The 18012-nt window shown below is 31.6% G+C and overlaps 1 protein-coding gene across 1 annotated transcript in view; it reads left to right on the forward strand.

The window, feature by feature from the left end:
- LOC127728292 (sodium/glucose cotransporter 4-like) overlaps nucleotides 1-18012 on the forward strand; it is a 60900-nt gene that overhangs the window by 35100 nt on the left and 7788 nt on the right. The window contains exons 10-12 of the mRNA XM_052235624.1: nucleotides 12172-12279; nucleotides 15376-15526; nucleotides 16868-17036. Of these exons, the coding sequence (XP_052091584.1) occupies nucleotides 12172-12279; nucleotides 15376-15526; nucleotides 16868-17036 (428 nt within the window). The remainder of the gene's footprint in view (nucleotides 1-12171; nucleotides 12280-15375; nucleotides 15527-16867; nucleotides 17037-18012) is intronic.

Below are 18012 nucleotides of genomic sequence, written 5' to 3' on the forward strand. Positions count from 1 at the left end.
TCTTTTTGGGGTTGGTCAAGCCATGTCTGACATTCTTTTTGGGGTTGGTTAAGCCATGTCTGACATTCTTTTTGGGGTTGGTCAAGCCATGTCTGACATTCTTTTTGGGGTTGGTCAAGCCATGTTTGACAACATTTTATATTCTTTTACATTATTATTATTTATCATTGTTGCATACTCTGCAATCAGCCATTCTTAATAGAACAATCCTACAGCTATAGCAAAGCTGCACTTTGTAAACCAAACATTTATAAAAAGTCATCACACCCTTTTTTCCTTTGTATTAAAGTCTAGTAGAAACTGCATAGTCAATTGACAGATGGCATTTCTTGCAGTTTTCTTTAGAATCATCAACATAACCCCTTTTCTATTATATTTTCTGTAGTATTGGTAGATTTTAAGCTTGAAAGATGAAAACATTCAGATATTAGCTACTTTTACTTCAAAAAAGGTTAAAAAGGTCTGCTAGCCTAGTATTTCTACCTGTATTTGGCCTTGTACAAAATGTAATTACCAATCAAAGTCATTGTACAGATATTGTCCATATCCTACATTTTGAAGTAGCCACAAATGACAGATTAGTAATTTTCTACTTTGGGTAGCTTTACCTTGTGATATTTCCGTCAGATCTAATCTTCTTTCTCATTGGACAAATTTCTGATGATAGCATTGTAGAGATTTAAAGATTATCGTTCGTCATCTCTATCGGTAAACAAGATTGATATGACCAATGATAATCTGTTTATCACTATTTTGCCTATGACGACGTTGATGTTTACATTGACAACGGCAAGTGCGCCCTTAGTTTCTAGCGATAATTTTTCATATCACTCTACTGTGCTGAGAAAGGAAATTATCAGTCAGTAAGATCAAAGGAAAATTTCGTAAAATAGCGATAAAACTTAATATCCTTAACTTTTGATTTGGCTGTTCAGGAAAATAAGGGTCATAACAAAATTGAAATAAAGGCCTTTAGGGGACTTCTAACGGTACACAAATTATATGCAAATGAGCTTTTCCTTTGAAGCTGGTATTTATTATTAATGATGAAGTCAACTTTGGTGAACACAGGCCTGGTTGGGTTTGGTGAGAACTGATGTTATGTGAAGGGGGACTTGGAGTGGGCCAGTCAAATGAAAAATTCTATTTTTTTTCTTTATTTCTTTACCTTCAAGATTAGGGGTTATTAGACAAAAGCTTTTACTAAGCACACTTACCATCCAAAGGCTTCTCATTTCATTGACATAAACTTCATAATAAACGCATTCAGTAGTTATTTTTCTGCAAGACTAGTTATATTTTGATGTCTTAGATCACACTCTAATTTGAGCAAGATTTGATTGTGTTTAAAAAAAAACACTGAAAAAAAAAATAATTTGAGCAAGCTGAAAATGGGCATCCAATAGTTAAAGATGCTAATTTTGCATCTGCTCCATATTTTTAAATCTGAATTTGTTCTCAGACTACCTCTTAACCCTAAATAAAAGAATCATTAATTGTCTTTAGTTGATGCTTTCTAGTGCAAGTAAACACAATGGGAGCTTAAAAAACAATTGTCTTTACGTTGATGGAACATGTCTTGATTTTGAAGTCATCATAAATCAGCTTTCTAGTGCAAGTCAACACAATGGGAGCTTAAAAAACAAAGGGATACTAACCCAGCTATAGCAACAGTATAAAAACTTATATTTCAGAAGGTGGTAGAGCTTGACAATCCATATTTTGTATATAGATAATTTATGGTCTGAAGTTTCCTATTAGCATATGTCACATGTAATTGACCTCATCTTCAGTTAATTGATTTATTGAAGTCAACCATAAACTTTTGTAAAAAGAGCAGTTTTGGGATTTGAATGGTCAAAGTTTCTGTGCTTAGTTTAGTTTCTCAGATAATATAATTAATAGGTCAGCAAATACATATAGATTATAACATGGCATTTTTCATATCAGACCCCTTATCAGCCCTAGGTCATGATATCAGCCCGAGAGCGGACAGGCTCGAGGGATGATTTTGACCATGGGCTGATAAGGGGTCTGATATGAAAAATGACATGTTATGTTCTTTTTATCATATACTTCAGCAGAAGCCATACAGACATGAAAATTTTTTTAAAACTTTATAAAATTCATTTATGTATTATTTGTTTTGTGTTTTTTAATAATATATTTTCCTGTTTCCTAATATTCCTTCTGTTATTCTACTTAGCTATGTTTTTCACTTAAATGTACCATTGGTGTTTATTTTCCGGAATTTGCAGAATGATGTTGAAATGCTTTGCGATTACGTTAAAGAAAGGCATGCGATAATAACAGGAAGCAGTTGATATAAACTGGAAACAGTTGATATATACCGGAAGCAGTTGATAACAAAAGTCATATCACACTGCTAAGACAATTCTTCAATTTTATTGAATTAATATATGTATAAATTAGTTTTATCAAGGGGTACAATTATATCATTATTTTCTACAAGTATATGATAAATAAATATATATCTGGTAATGCACTGACCGAACTGACACAGGGGATTCTACTTTAAAATGATATGTTATATATTATATATACATTGTATAAGGTTAAGTGAAACCTTCTAAGGTTTACATGTCAATCTGACAGGGTCATCTAATTTTGACTTTTTTTTTCCACTGCTGCTTGACTTTCAGTCCCCAAGAGTACATTTCTGCCAACTTTTAATAATGCAAATGCATGAGATTTGGCAAAAATCGTAATGATCAAAGAGAAAAAACAATAGATAAAAGGAAAATGCCGCCAAATAAGCATCAAAATGCGTGAGTCTCACGCTAAATGCGTGAGACTTGGCAGCCCTGAGAGTATCATCTGCCTTGCAGCAAGTCCTTCAATTCTAGCAAGATTTAGATGTCTAAATTTCCAGTTCATGCATTAATTATATAACTGTACTAGCACTAAGGTTGCAAGTCCCTCAGGCAAAGTTGACCTTAAACAGTTTTAGGTTCTGAGGAGGTCCTATTCATTTTTATGCTCTCCAAAGTTTGATTTTTTTGGCCTTCAAAATTTTTTATCTGGATGGTTATTCCAGTGACATGATGTGGTGTGCTGGAAATTCAGTATAAATGCATTTTATAATTACTAATGATGGTTTAATAATAAACACTAAGTTTAAGTTTATGTTAGTTTCTGAGTTTCTATGAGTTATAAGGTCAACTGTATTTGGTCTAGACTACATATCTGGCTAACAGAGTTAATCTGACCTTGACCTCATTTGCATGATTCAATGATAAATGAAGAGACTTTCAATATAGAAAGTTAAAACCAATAAAGGAGGGGAGACATTTCGTGGTGTCCACTTTTGTATCTATATGAAAATATAATACAATTTGAAAAAGATCAACACACTTATTTAGTATAGAACTGTTGGTCTGAGAGGTCTGAACACTAAATATTTAACAATATAATGCTTGTTTGTTAAATATCACTCTGTTTGACAGTAAGTTGACATGTTCAGTTTTATCTGAGTTTTTAACATTCACTTTAGTTATTTTTAAGTATTCCAGAATTACCATTATGTTTTTTATTATTATTTGATAACTTAATTATTCAAAATAGTAGAGTTACAATATATTTGTAAAAAAATATATGAACAGCTATATTGCACAGCTAAAAGAATGGCAAGTTGAATGAGTGATTTGAGTTATTTCGAACCCAATGAAAGTTTTCCACAGTGCCATCTCTATCTGGTCAAGGTATTTAAACTTTTGTAAGTTCACCTGTCCTATTGAATAAATACAATAGCTATTGTTCTCTGTGTAGTTTATTCTCTGGGACCTTTAAATTTCTTCAAGAGAAATCTGTTACTCATTGATTAATTTACCTGAGTAAAAAAAAATCTTCTAAATAGACGAAAATACATGTTTAATACTCAAAACTGCATGTGATGTTGTATTTATTCAATATTAATAAGATATTTTCAATTTGTTGATGTAAACAGTGATTCAAACATTAATAAAAGTTGATTTCTGACAAAACTTTAGAATTTTTTTTTTTTTTGTGTGTGTTTGACAAATTAAAAATTGAAAATGTTGATGTTCAAATTAAGACCTACTTAAATGTATTCTATTACTAAACAAAAACAAAAAAAAATGCAAATTTCAATGGGAACATTACTTAAACTTTTGTTAGAAATCAAATTTTTATGATTAAATCAGTGTTTATATTGTAAAGATTGATAATATATTATCAATTTTGAATTATGAAATACATCATCACAGGCAGTTAATGAGTATAAAAAAAGTAATTTTGTCTATATATAAGAAAATTTTTTCATGACTCAGGTAAATTAATCAATGAGTGATAGATTTCTTTTAGAAGAAATTTAAAGGTCCCAGTGAATAAACTACACAGAAAACAATAGCTATTGTATTCATTTGATGGGACAAGAGAACTTACAAAAGTTTAAATACCTTGACCAGATAGAGATGGCACTGTGGAAAACTTTCATTGGGTTCGCAATAACAGTGTGAAATTATGAGTTCTAAGGTCTCTAAATGATTGTAATTGAATCTTTGAAGCGAAAATTATACAGCCATCATACTTTAAATGGGACATTTTGCAGTTATTGTAAAAAAAATTTTTTTATTAATTTTAGCACTTTTTGTTATTACCATCTGTTCCTTTTTTTGCCAGTTGTAGGAACAGTAATGATGAAATTCAATACTTAAATTGTTTTACGTTATTGATTAATTAATATGTTAAATTTATGCTGTTTTGACACCTGAAATAGGATGTAATGCATTTATATAAACCACAGTATATCTCAAATATATCAATCCACTGTATTATATATTTTTTCTTAAGATTTCCTTAAGATATTAAAGTTTGTATATAGAGGAGATTTGTTATATTAGCTGCCACTTAAATAAACTACCAAAATTTCAACATATAAATTTACCTTTGAGAATTTCTTGTTTTATTCCTTTCCACATTTTGGGATTTTTTTTACTGGTGCTTTCCCTTTAAAACGAATTTGAAGGATCAACATTTAAAATACATTAACTTATGTTAAATCTTCTAGTATTGTTCTGGACCAGAGTGCACATGAGGATTTCATCCCATCAATTTTAACCATACCAATTGACTTTCATGAAATACAAAAGCAAAATTCAATAGAGGATTTTCAGTATGTGACATGAGGACCCATCTTGTGGCATTGGTATCTCTCTTTGTTACTTTTTTTTTAGAAATAACATTATGTGTGTCTGAACTTTCCACTAAAAATTTCTGATGATTTCTGTGGAGTAATTTTTACAGTTGTTATACAACATTGTCAAACAATATATAGAGATTATATACTACAATCTAACAAAATAGAATCTACATATATGAAAGGTTTGAAGTATTCCCTCCTTATTTTGTTGTCATCTGAAACTCAGCAGAGAAACCATTATGACAATTCATGGCATCCATGAACTGGTTCTTTCTTCTACCCCTGAAATAAATTGAAGAAAGAAAATATGTGATTAAAGAGACAGGAAAAATTTAATGAATTGTTTTATAATTTCTGTAAAAGATAGAAATTGGGTTTCATGAACATTTCATCAAAATATTAAATCCAAAGAAGTCTTCCAAGGTTATATAATGATATGTCAATTTTTTAACCCTTGAACTTAAAAATCAAAAAGTATTAAATCCATCAAATAGCATCCTTCAAATGTTCACAAGACATTCATTAGTCTGCCAGGTATAAAATTTTCTCTTACATATATGTGACCTGCCATGACATTTCCAGGCTTATGGTGGTGTAATGTCATTGTTAGAAGGTCAAACTGATAGTTTTCAGATAGTAATTCCTCCTGAATTAAATAGGTTTTTTAGTATTGCATCAATGTTTTTGTATAAACTATAGGTTTTGCTACAAAGTTTTATGTTTGAATTGATGATTAATTTTTAGGCATGACTTTACCTTACAGAGAAGGGTCAACATTTAAAATTAATAATCTATAGATTTATATAGTTCTTTCATTGTTAAAATTATTTAACCACTTCAATCGTATAATATCTGAGATGTTATTTTGTAAACTAATTGATAACTGTTATGCTTCGCATGCTATCAGTGTTAGAGATATGCATCATTACAGAACCCAATATAAAACCTTTCTGATCTTATAATTGTCCTGATCATTCTGTTCATTTATCCAAAAAGTTAGCATAGTTTTACAAGGCTTGTATGATTTTAATATTATTGCAATTTCGGGGGCCAAATAATGGCTCTTTTCAACAAGTAGAATGTAAACGCAAATTTTTGTCACACTTTTCTAAAAACACTACTAAAGTGGATGACTTCATATTTGGCGTGTAGCTTGACATTAGTGAGTTGTAAGATGTAAGCATTTTTTTTCATCTGTAGGACACATACTTTCTGTTTACCAATACTTTGAATAACAAGTAGGGGTATACATAGCATGACAATGTCTGCATTCTTGTTTTCAATGTATTAAAGAATTTTATAAAACTTTCAGTTAGAAGGGCAAGATAATGGCTCTTATTAAACCTCCTTAATGTGTAGACCTGAGAACATGTTTGTGTTTGTATTTGATTTTGCAAGTTATCTCCCCTGTCAGAGATATTTATTATGGTTGATATGATACAAATTAAAAATAATAAGCTATGAATAAAAAATGTTCAAAGAAAAATTATTTTTACGTTCCTGCTGAAATTGAGAAATTAAAATTTGCTAAAAAATTATATTTCTTTTATCATATTTATGTTAAATCACCATAATTCAGATAATGATTCAATATATGTTCAACTTCAGCAGGACACATATATACAAATCTGAAATATTACTGCAATCTCTGAGAATGGACACAGAGTATGCTGTTTGCATGCTGTACTTGTGTATAAATTCTTGATTTTTAGCCATTTCATGTTAGTACAAAAGAATAGCACCAGTATATGATTAAAAATGATGATATTAGTCGTCCATGATAACCAGACAGACATCAAAGAAAACCAGAAAGCAGTCCAAGAGCATGATTTGGTAAAATAAAATACAGTTATTAGTCCATTACCTGCAGAAAGATTTTTAAGAATTTTGAGTAAAATTGCACATGAAGTTTAGTTTCAGAAAAACATTAACAAATTTATGTGTATTTATGTTTACTATATTATCAACCTAAAAAATATATTATTATATCAGAATGCTTTTAAAATCTTTCTTTCATCTTAATTCTTTCTTTTGTTTAATCATTTAAGATGTTTATTTTTTCATGAACAGTGGCTCAGAGAGTAATGGAAGTATTTTCAGTTTTATTTAAATGTGTTCAGAGTAGTTTCTTATTCAAAGACTGACACAAATATATGCAGGTTTGAAAATTATAAAGCAATTAGCAGTAAAAAAAAAGTGTGAAAATCTATTTAGCTCACCTGATGAGGAGGCCTATTTTCTTGAAAAACTAATAGATATTAAGTAGAAACTGTAAACACCAAAAATGAATAGCAAAACAAGAGCTGCAAAAATGTTGTGACCAAAACCAATGGATGACTATAGGAGTTATTGCTCTTATATGACAATTTTTGACAATTTTTTAAAAGTTTTTTTCCTATTATCTTGAAAACTATAATAGATTGGTGGAAACCTTAAACAGCAAAAATGATCGCTAATACAAGATCATCATACATGCCAAATATGACCGAAACCATTATAGAAGTTATATATATTGCTCTGAAATGTCAATTTTTTACAAGAACTAAATTTTTTGCCTTTTTCTGGAATGATAACTGCAAACAGCAAATTGATCAGCAATACAATGACAGGTGGGTTATTTAGGTTCTTATGAGCTTCTTGTTATTGTTTCTTTGTTCAATGTATTTGCAATTACAAATTTCATTTTCTTAATTCCTTTTCTTAATTCAGATTCTTCTTTCTTTTCTGAATTTGATAATTTCAAGTTTATTAATATGCCTATATATCTTGAATGTTCATTTCAATATGTAAAAATAACTATAAATGTTTTTTGTGACAAATAAAGTAAATAATATTATTTCAACTTTGATAACTGGGTTTCTGAGAATTTGTAGTCTATCGTCAATCAGCTAACAAAACTTTGACCCATATACTGCTAATTGTGGTTATGAAATATGATAAGTAAAATTGTTAATCCACCTCTGTTATCATAAAAATACCTGCACTTAATATGTATCTTCTTGCACCAGGTCATTTATGAAATCATATGTTTGAAAATTGTCTCTTTTTAAACCAAAATTGTTCAGGTGAAACTGATTTGTGTAATTTTTTTAGGGTCTGGAGGGGGAAAGGTCTTTATTTATGTATTCTTAAATTTTTAGACCATTATTCTCTTTTCTTGAAACCCCTTCCACACCCTTCTTTATCTTAGATTTGCTTGAGCTCTGTCTATCTGCCTGGACAGTTTTTTTAGAAAAATGATTTACTGTCTGTTCCAATAACACAGGCTATCTGATATGTGTTACAAGGTATTTTGCCAATTTATTATGGATAGATCTATATTCCTCTTTTGTAACCTCCTTCTAAAGTCAATTATAATATTTCCTAGCCCTTAAAGTTTATGAAATTTCTTGTTAAAAAGATACAAAAAAATGTTCTTGAGATTGATGAATTGTTAAAGGAACATACTTGACATAAAAAAAGAGCTTAAACTGACTTTTTTCAATCAGAATGTTTATGAATGATTTGCAAACATTTAATTTTATAGCTTAGGTTTCCAGACTTATTGTGAAGGAAATAGAACCTTTCCCCAGAATCAGTTTTGTGAGGTGATTAACTGACCATTTAAATTTTTGCAAAATAAACTGTCCCATTGAATATATATATACAATAGCTAATGTTCTCTGTGGAGTTCATTGAATCAGAACTGCAAATTTATCCTTGAAAAACCAATCATTCATTGATTAATTTGGCTGTACAAAAAATAAACTCTTACTGCTGAAAATAAATGTACCAATCAATGGCGAAATAAGCTATTTGAGACAAAAAAAATGAATGTAAACCATCAAAGTGCACTAACTAGTTAAACACTGCCACATGTCAATACAGGAACCTTGTAAGTGGTAATCTTTTTGAAAATATGGAGATGTGGTGTGGTTGCCAATGAGACAACCATCCACCAAAGTTCAAATGTTTTATTGTATTTTTGTCTCTTAAAAAATTGATTAAATCTTTGGTATTAGTCTTGTTAAAACTTATTTACAGCATGAATGTTTATCCTTTTTGTTTTTGTTTTGGTTACCTGTCTCCCTAATTGGTTTTTGAGAAAAAACAATGCAACATTTCCATATTAGCTGATAATGTATTTGATATAACTTCCTTTTGCTAGAATCTAAATTTAAATGATTACCGTAGTTGCAAAAAAATATGGACCAGGTGGAGGAAATTTTAATGCTAAAAGCACTAAAGTGCCAGTCATTGTTGGATTCAGCAATTCAAGGGAAAGTCTCAAAACATGTTTGAAAAGCAAATCTGTCCTGCAGACAGGATCTTTCACTTGTTTTGAAATAGATATTTAACCTTCATAGGCATTGTGCAGTAGAATTTTTGGTATATTGGGTTAATTTATTAAGTTATTATGAATTGTTAGCCATTATTTGGTGGCTTACAGTGTATAATATAAAAGTTACCAAAATAACAAAATATAAAGGTTATTTTTTTTATATCACTACGCATTCTGCATTTCAGTATAAACTTTTATGGGTTTTCTGTCTTTTTTTTACTTACAGTTTGCACTTCAAACTTGGACCGGCACTTAAACTTCGACTGGCACTTAAAACTATGAACACTTCCTTGTAACAATCTATTTCCTATAATCTGATATCTAAGTACAAATAACTCTTTAATCACCAATTTGTCTTTTGCATGTCACAATCTGTTTTTATTATTATTAAATTGGTTCATTATGGAGAAAAAATGTAAAAACTTTAATTATCATGAAAAACAAATCACTTCAAACTTTGTATACTAGCTTCATGTGTTTGGGGGTCACTCATTATAAAGTTCACTAAAGAAATAAATTTTTTTGACATTTTGCTACAAAGTAGTTGTGGGATGACTATATGAGTACCCTCTGCACCAACATGTCCTCCTGTGTAGCAGCCAGTTATCTTACATACAGCTTTACAGTTTGATGTACAGATAAATCTTGGAGAGTCTTACAATACTGCAAAATAAAAAAATGGAGTGACCGATATCTTATAGCTAGTTTTTTCTTTAAATTTTTTTGAACTAGTATAAAAATGTTTCAACTCCATTTTTCAGATACTAATGGTTTACAATATATAAATTTTGTGAAATTATGCATCTTGGGGAGTATAATAGGATGTCGTCTTATAATTTAAAACTTTTTTTTATAACTTCAGTTTGATGTCCAAGTTCAATTATTCTTAGATGGAATGTTCAGTATAATGACATAACTTCCAACTTATTGTATGCTATTCTGTTTCATTGATTTTCAAAAAATAATGTTAGAATTAGTGCCCAAATACTGATGAGAGATTTATACAATCATGTACCTTGAGGTTTGAATGTATCTAATTACAAGTCCCTAAGTTTGACTTAAAGTTTAAGATTCAGAGGCTTACAGGAAATTTATTGACTGATTTTTGTTCTTGCAACTAAGTGACCTACAGTCATGTAACTTGGGTTTTGAACTAAGTGATCTACAGTCATGTAACTTGGGTTTGGAACTAAGTGACCTACAGTCATGTAACTTGGGTTGGAATTAAGTGACATACAGTCATGTAACTTGGGTTGGAACTAAGTGACCTACAGTCATGTAACTTGGGTTTGGAACTAAGTGACCTACAGTCATGTAACTTGGGTTGGAACTAAGTGACCTACAGTCATGTAACTTGGGTTTGGAACTAAGTGACCTACAGTCATGTAACTTGGGTTGGAATTAAGTGACCTACAGTCATGTAACTTGGGTTGAAACTAAGTGACCTACAGTCATGTAACTTGGGTTTGGAACTAAGTGACCTACAGTCATGTAACTTGGGTTGGAACTAAGTGACCTACAGTCATGTAACTTGGGTTTGGAACTAAGTGACTTTCTCAGTTATGTTACTTGAGTTTGATGACTCTTCTAATGCTTGTCTAATTGCTTCCAGCAAAAAAAATAAATCTCCAAAAACATATATAAATTTTGTTAACCTATACATCAAGTTCATCATTTTGAAAATAATTTCCAACCTAGTGTTATGTAAATATGTATTTGGGTGCACTTGTTGGTAAATGTCAATGTATTCCCTTCAACAAAGTCATTAGGACAAACATTCTATACCTATTTAGAAATAAAAAAATTACTTCTTTAACAGTTTTAATGATGTATTATAAGGTATACCTGTATATGTAGGAGAAGCAAGACAAACATTGTATTCCAAGATTACCTATGTTTTAAGACAGACAAGTCTGCTAATTCTTGTATTGGTATTTAAATTGCTTATAGAACTGCTATACTGCATGCTAACCAAATGTTATGGTATCACTGAGCATGTGCCTGTGTTCTGTTAATACACTGTTTTCCCATACATATTTTGTAAATATTTTCATTTCAATTGAAATAAAATACTAAAGGGATAAACAAATGAATAATGATCATTCTGATTGTTCAAGCTCTTTTCTTGAATGTATAATATATGTATTATCATTACAAATGTATAACTTTTGTATGGCAACTTTTATTCGGTCTATAATCAGAGGAAAAGAGATTGTGTACTATTAATCAAATAATATTCATGTGTGTCTTTGAGTTATTTGAATTATGAAATAATACATATATTTCATTTTTGCTATGTCAGTGCATTACACTAGAAACCTAAAAGAAACTTGAAATGTACTTCCATTTGGCCATACAGATTTATATCCATGTTTTCTGGATCATATTCTTTTGTTAAAAATCATCTACCAACCACTTGAAAAGGGAAGTTGTTGAGGCAAAAATGGGGTAAAAAAATATGAATTGTTGTAAGAAAGGTTACAATACAAAAACAAAAGAAGGATTTGTTTTGAAACAAATTATTTAAAAAAAAGAAATGCTAATGTATTGTAGAGATAAGTCTCAATAAAAGCTTTAAGCTGGGGTGTTTTGGTAGCAGACACAAAAATGAAATATATGTTAATGGTAATCCCAACTTGTACAATTAATAATGTGTAATATTTTGTAGATACTGTAGGATGTGCCACACCTGAGACTTGTATGGAAGTTTGTGGTAGTAGGTCAGGATGTAGTAATATTGCCTATCCTTCACTAGTCATAGATTTGATGCCACCAGGTAAGTGTTTGCCATAACTGTAAGGAGGTTTGTGGTAGTAGGTAATGTTGTAGTAATATTGACTATCCTTCACTAGTCAATATTTGATGCCACCAGGTAAGTCATTGCCATAACTATAAGGAGGTTTATGGTAGTAGGTCATGTTGTAGTCATATTGACTATCCTTCACTAGTCAATGATTTGATGCCACCAGGTACGTCATTGCCATAACTATAAGGAGGTTTATGGTAGTAGGTCATGTTGTAGTAATATTGACTTTCCTTCACTAGTCATTAATTTGATGCCACCAGGTAAGTGTTTGCCATAACTGTAAGGAGGTTTGTGGTAGTAGGTCAGGATATATTTATATTACCTATCATTCACTAGTCATTGATTTGAAGCCACCAGATAAGTCATTGCCATAACTATAAGGAGGTTTAATGTGGTAGTAGCGGTCATGTTGTAGTAATATTGACTATCCTTCACTAGTCATTGGTTTGATGCCACCAGGTAAGTCATTGGCATCACTGAAAGGAGGTTTGAGGTAGTAGGTCAGGATAAATTGATATTGCCTATCATTCACTAGTCAATGATTTGAAGCCACCAGGTAAGCCATTGCCATAACTATAAGGAGGTTTGTGGTAGTAGGTAATGTTGTAGTAATATTGACTATCCTTCACTAGTCATTGGTTTGATGCCACCAGGTAAGTCATTGCCATCACTGAAAGGAGGTTTGTGGTAGTAGGTCAGGATATATTTATATTGCCTATCATTCACTAGTCATTGATTTGAAGCCACCAGATAAGTCATTGCCATAACTATAAGGAGGTTTGTGGTAGTAGGTCATGTTGTAGTAATATTGACTATCCTTCACTAGTCATTGGTTTGATGCCACCAGGTAAGTCATTGCCATCACTGAAAGAAGGTTTGTGGTAGTAGGTCAGGATATATTTATATTGCCTATCATTCACTAGTCATTGATTTGAAGCCACCAGATAAGTCATTGCCATAACTGAAAGGAGGTTTGTGGTAGTAGGTCATGTTGTAGTAATATTGACTATCCTTCACTAGTCATTAATTTGATGCCACCAGGTAAGTCATTGGCATCACTGTAAGGAGGTTTGTGGTAGAAGTTATGTTGTAGTTATGTTGAATATCCTTCACTAGTCATTGATTTGATGCCAACAGGTAAGCCATTGCCATTACATTGAGGATTGAGGTAAAAGACCAGGATGTTGTAATATTGCCTATCCTTCATTAGTCATTGATTTGATGCCACCAAGTAAGTCATTGCCATAACTGAAAGGAGGTTTGTGATAGTAGGTCAGGATTGTATTATTGCCTATCATTCACTAGTCATTGATTTGATGCCGCCAGGTAAGTCATTGCCACAACTGAAAGGAGTTTGTGGAAGTAGGTCAGGATGTAGTTATATTGCCTTTCCTTCACTAGTCATTGATTTGATGCCACCAGGTAAGCCATTGCCATTACTGTTTTGAGGATAGAGGTTAAAGACCAGGATGTTGTAATATTGCCTATCCTTCACTAGTCATTGATTTGATGCCACCAAGTAAGTCATTGCCTTAACTATAAGGCTTGTGGTAGTAGGTCAGGATATAGTAATATTGCCTATCCTTCACTAGTTATTGATTTGATGCCACCAGGTAAGTCATTGCCATTAGCCCATTATTGTAAGGAGGTTTGTGGTAATTGAGGTTTTAGTAATATTGCCTATCCTACAATAGTCATTGATTTGATGCCACCAAGTAAATCATTGTCATATATATATAAGGAGGTTTGTGGTAGTAGGTCAGGATGTAGTCATATTGCTTGTCCTTCACTAGTCATTGATTTGATGCAACCAGGTAAAGTCATTGCCATCACTTTTAAGGAGGTTTGTGTTAGTAGGTCAGAATTGTATTATTGCCTATCATTCACTAGTCAATGATTTGATGCCACCAGGTAAGTCATTGCCATAACTGTAAGGAGGTTTGTGGTAGTAGGTCAGAGTGTAGTAATAAGTTGCCTATCCTTCACTATTCTTTGATTTGATGCCACCAAGTAAGTTATTGCCATTACTGGAAGGAGATATATGACAATAGATGAGGATTTAGTAAGGCCTAGCCTTCACTATTTATTGATTTGATAAAGGTTACCGGTAGTCATTGCCATTAGTGTAAGGAGGTTTATGGTAGTAGAAAGAAGCAGGGATATACCATGTTCATTTAGTTTTGTTTTGCATCAGGTTTATATAAGCTCGTCTTAAAGACAGAGCGTATTATGGTGTACTGTCAGTCTGTTCCTTTGTCCATCTGTCCGTCTGTTCATCAGTCTGTCCATTGTCAACACTTCTGAAAATTAATAAAAATGCTTTCACCAATTTTCATGAACATTGGTGAATTGTTTTTATTTATTGATGTAAGCTCCCTTATGATTTTTATACAATACTGTGGATTCATTAATATTTGTTGGATACCAATTTTTGTGGATTTCGTGGGTACAGGGGAACCACGAATTTAAATGTTCAACGAATTACCAATTTTCTAAAGGAGTGTATGCAGACTTTGCCAAAACCACGAATTAAAATATCCACGAATGTGCAAGTTTTCTTCAATCCACGAAAATTGGTACCCACGAAAATAAATGAATCCACAGTATAGATTTTACGTTTCTGAGTTAAGGGATTTTATTAAAATTTACAATTGGAGTATAAAAAAGGGGGATTTTTCAGCTTTTGGACAATAACTAAAAAATGCTTTCATTAATTTTCATGAAACTTTGGGGAATTGTTTATATCTATTGACATATAAGCTCCCTTTCAATTTTTATAAAATTAGATTTTACTTTTTCGAGGTATGGGATTTTATTCATAAAAAAAATTGTGTCAGTAGGTGTGCATGTCTATTTTTTTTCCTTTTTATTTGGAGGGGAGTGGGGTCTGTTTGAACAGTGCTCCCAGTATTTCTAGTTTGTCATAAAAGCATAAAGACAAGGTAAAAGGGAGACGGGCATATCATTTGCTTATCGCACAGCTCTTTATTGTATTTTGTTAACAGTACAGATATATGATACCTGAAATGCCCTGTTTGTACTTTATATGTAACTTTTTCATTTAAGGAGCACGAGGCTTGATGCTTGCTGTAATGTTAGCTGCCCTGATGTCCTCTCTAACTTCTATATTTAACAGTAGTTGTACTATCTTTGCTTTGGATATCTGGTTACACATTAGGAAGAAGGCATCTGAGTTAGAGGTCATGATAATTGGCAGGTAGATTGTAAATATAATTGGCACAAAAATGATTTACAGTTCTAAAATCTATGACATGAAATTAAACAGATCTAGAAAAATCGTGTTTATAAGATTGCACATGCTTGTCTGTATATTTTTATTTATATTTATGTTTCTATCTGTTGTATGACCATCGGTAATTCTTCTGAGGTCATCTTGATGGTTTATTAGATGGTGTCTAGTCTAAATTACCACAAATTTAATGCTGATACATTGTAACGAGTTCCGGCACTGTTTTTCCGGGACTTTTTGTAATTTGGATATTTGTTTTAGTATGTTATGAATCAAATATGAGAATTGAAGTCAAACTTTGAAGCCATGCTCTTATTTGGAGAATTAATTTTGCTCTTTGAAGAAAGAAAAGTATTATTATTTTTATAATTATCAATGTTATAATTATTTTTAGTCCTCTACCAACGAAGTCGAAGGGGACTTTAGGTTTGCACTCCGTCCGTCTGTCTGTCCATCCATCAGTCCGGCAAATCAGTTTTCCACACTTTTTTCTTCGTCCTTGAAGATATTGATTTGATATTTGGTGTATTGTTTTATCATGACAAGTTACAGATCAATGTCGATTTTTTTCCCGTCTGATGATTTTGTGCAGAGTTATGGTTCTTGGACTTATAAAATTCACTCATTAAATAATTAGTTTTCCGCACTTTTTTTCGTCATGCTTGAAGATATTGATTTGATAATTGGTATATAGTTTCATCATGACAAGTTACAGATCAAGTTTGAATTTTGTTCCAGTCTGATGATTTTGTGCAGTGTTATGGTCCTTGTACATAGAAAATTCACTCAAATAATCAGTTTTCCTCACTTTTTACATCATGCTTGAAAATATTGATTTGATAATTGTTATATAGTTTTATCATGACAAGTTATACAGATCAAGTTCGAATTTTGTTCCTGTCTGATGATTTTGTGCAGAGTTATAGTCCTTGGACATAGAAAATTCTCTTAAATAATCAGTTTTCCACACTTTTTTTCATCATGCTTGAAGATATTGACTTGATATTTGTTATATAGTTAACACTATGACAAGTTATAGATCAAGTTAGCATTTTGTGCCAGTGCAATGAGTTTTTTACAGTTAGGGGACTATGTATTGCCATGCAATACTCTCAGAATGCTTGTTATTATTATAATTATTTTTATAATTTCATTTGTGAAATACTGAGATTGGCAGTACAGTATAGTCATCTGACACACATTACACAAGCTGACAAAATAGAAAAAAATATGATACATTTGTTAATAAACAGTTATCATGGAATCATTATTATCTGCTGATATTCTATGCAAAAATGTTTTTTTCAGGATATTTGTTGTGGTGTTAGTTGTTATCAGTATTGTCTGGATTCCTGTTTTAAGAGCCTCAGAAGGTAGTGAACTGTTTGTGTACATACAAGAAGTATCCAGTTTTATGCAACCTCCAATATGCTGTGTATATCTCCTGTCCATTTTGTGGGATAGATTGAATGAATTGGTAATCACTGTAATAGAATACTGTGTATATTTTTAAGATTTTGATGCAGTGTTTGTTTTGTTAGGGTTTATTTCAAATTGTAAATATTCAGACAGTTTCAAGTGTGACATACCTGTCAATCTCTGAAAATGAAAATGAAAATGCAGGTAATGACCTGCATTGAGGAAGAAAAAGTCAGGTCATATTGCGTACAAACTTTTTTGAATTGAATTTTTTTTCTATATTCTATAACATAAATACATCAGTTTTCTACAAATATTCACAATTGTGAAGTATTTGCTGAAAATTATTTAAATTTCAATTTATGTTTTCATTTTTACTTCATAAAGTATTTGCTATGTTTATTATTAATCAAATATCATATGAAGCAATGCCCTCTAATAGTTTCATTCACACTATTTTTATCATTGAATTTTATAATAAACTATTGTCTCGCCTTGACGGAGTCAAAAAGTGAGATATAGGTATGCTGTTTCCCACGACTGCCGCGGCAGCAGCGACATCAACAATGTATTAGTTAGTGATAAGGTCTAGTTTATGGTGAACCACTATATATATGGGCTAGTGGTAGGTCAATGATATTTGGTATGCAGTTGTATGAGCATTGACACATCTCATTTCCATGGCGATTTTTTGGCCCCATATCCTCAGTCATGGTCTATTAACTTTAAAACTTTTGCTTAGTTTACATGTAATAGTTTGTGATTAGGTCAGTTTATGGGGAACTACCAGTGGTTAAAGTATTGCTATTTTAATTTATCAAAATAACAAAAAGGCGAGACATATCATTTATGTTAATGATAAGAAATCAGCTATAGCTAATGTGTTCCTATACATCAGAACAGAGGCGGAGTTAGGGGGGGCCCAGGGGGCCGGGGCCCCCCTTTTGTCAGAAAAATTTGGTTGATTATATAGGGAATCACTGAAGCATGACTGGAGCGGATCCCCTCTTAGGCAGTCAGTGGGCCCCCACTTA

This window comes from Mytilus californianus, unplaced genomic scaffold, assembly GCF_021869535.1.
Source record: "Mytilus californianus isolate M0D057914Y unplaced genomic scaffold, xbMytCali1.0.p SCAF_2, whole genome shotgun sequence".
In the NCBI taxonomy this organism is placed as follows: domain Eukaryota; kingdom Metazoa; phylum Mollusca; class Bivalvia; order Mytilida; family Mytilidae; genus Mytilus; species Mytilus californianus.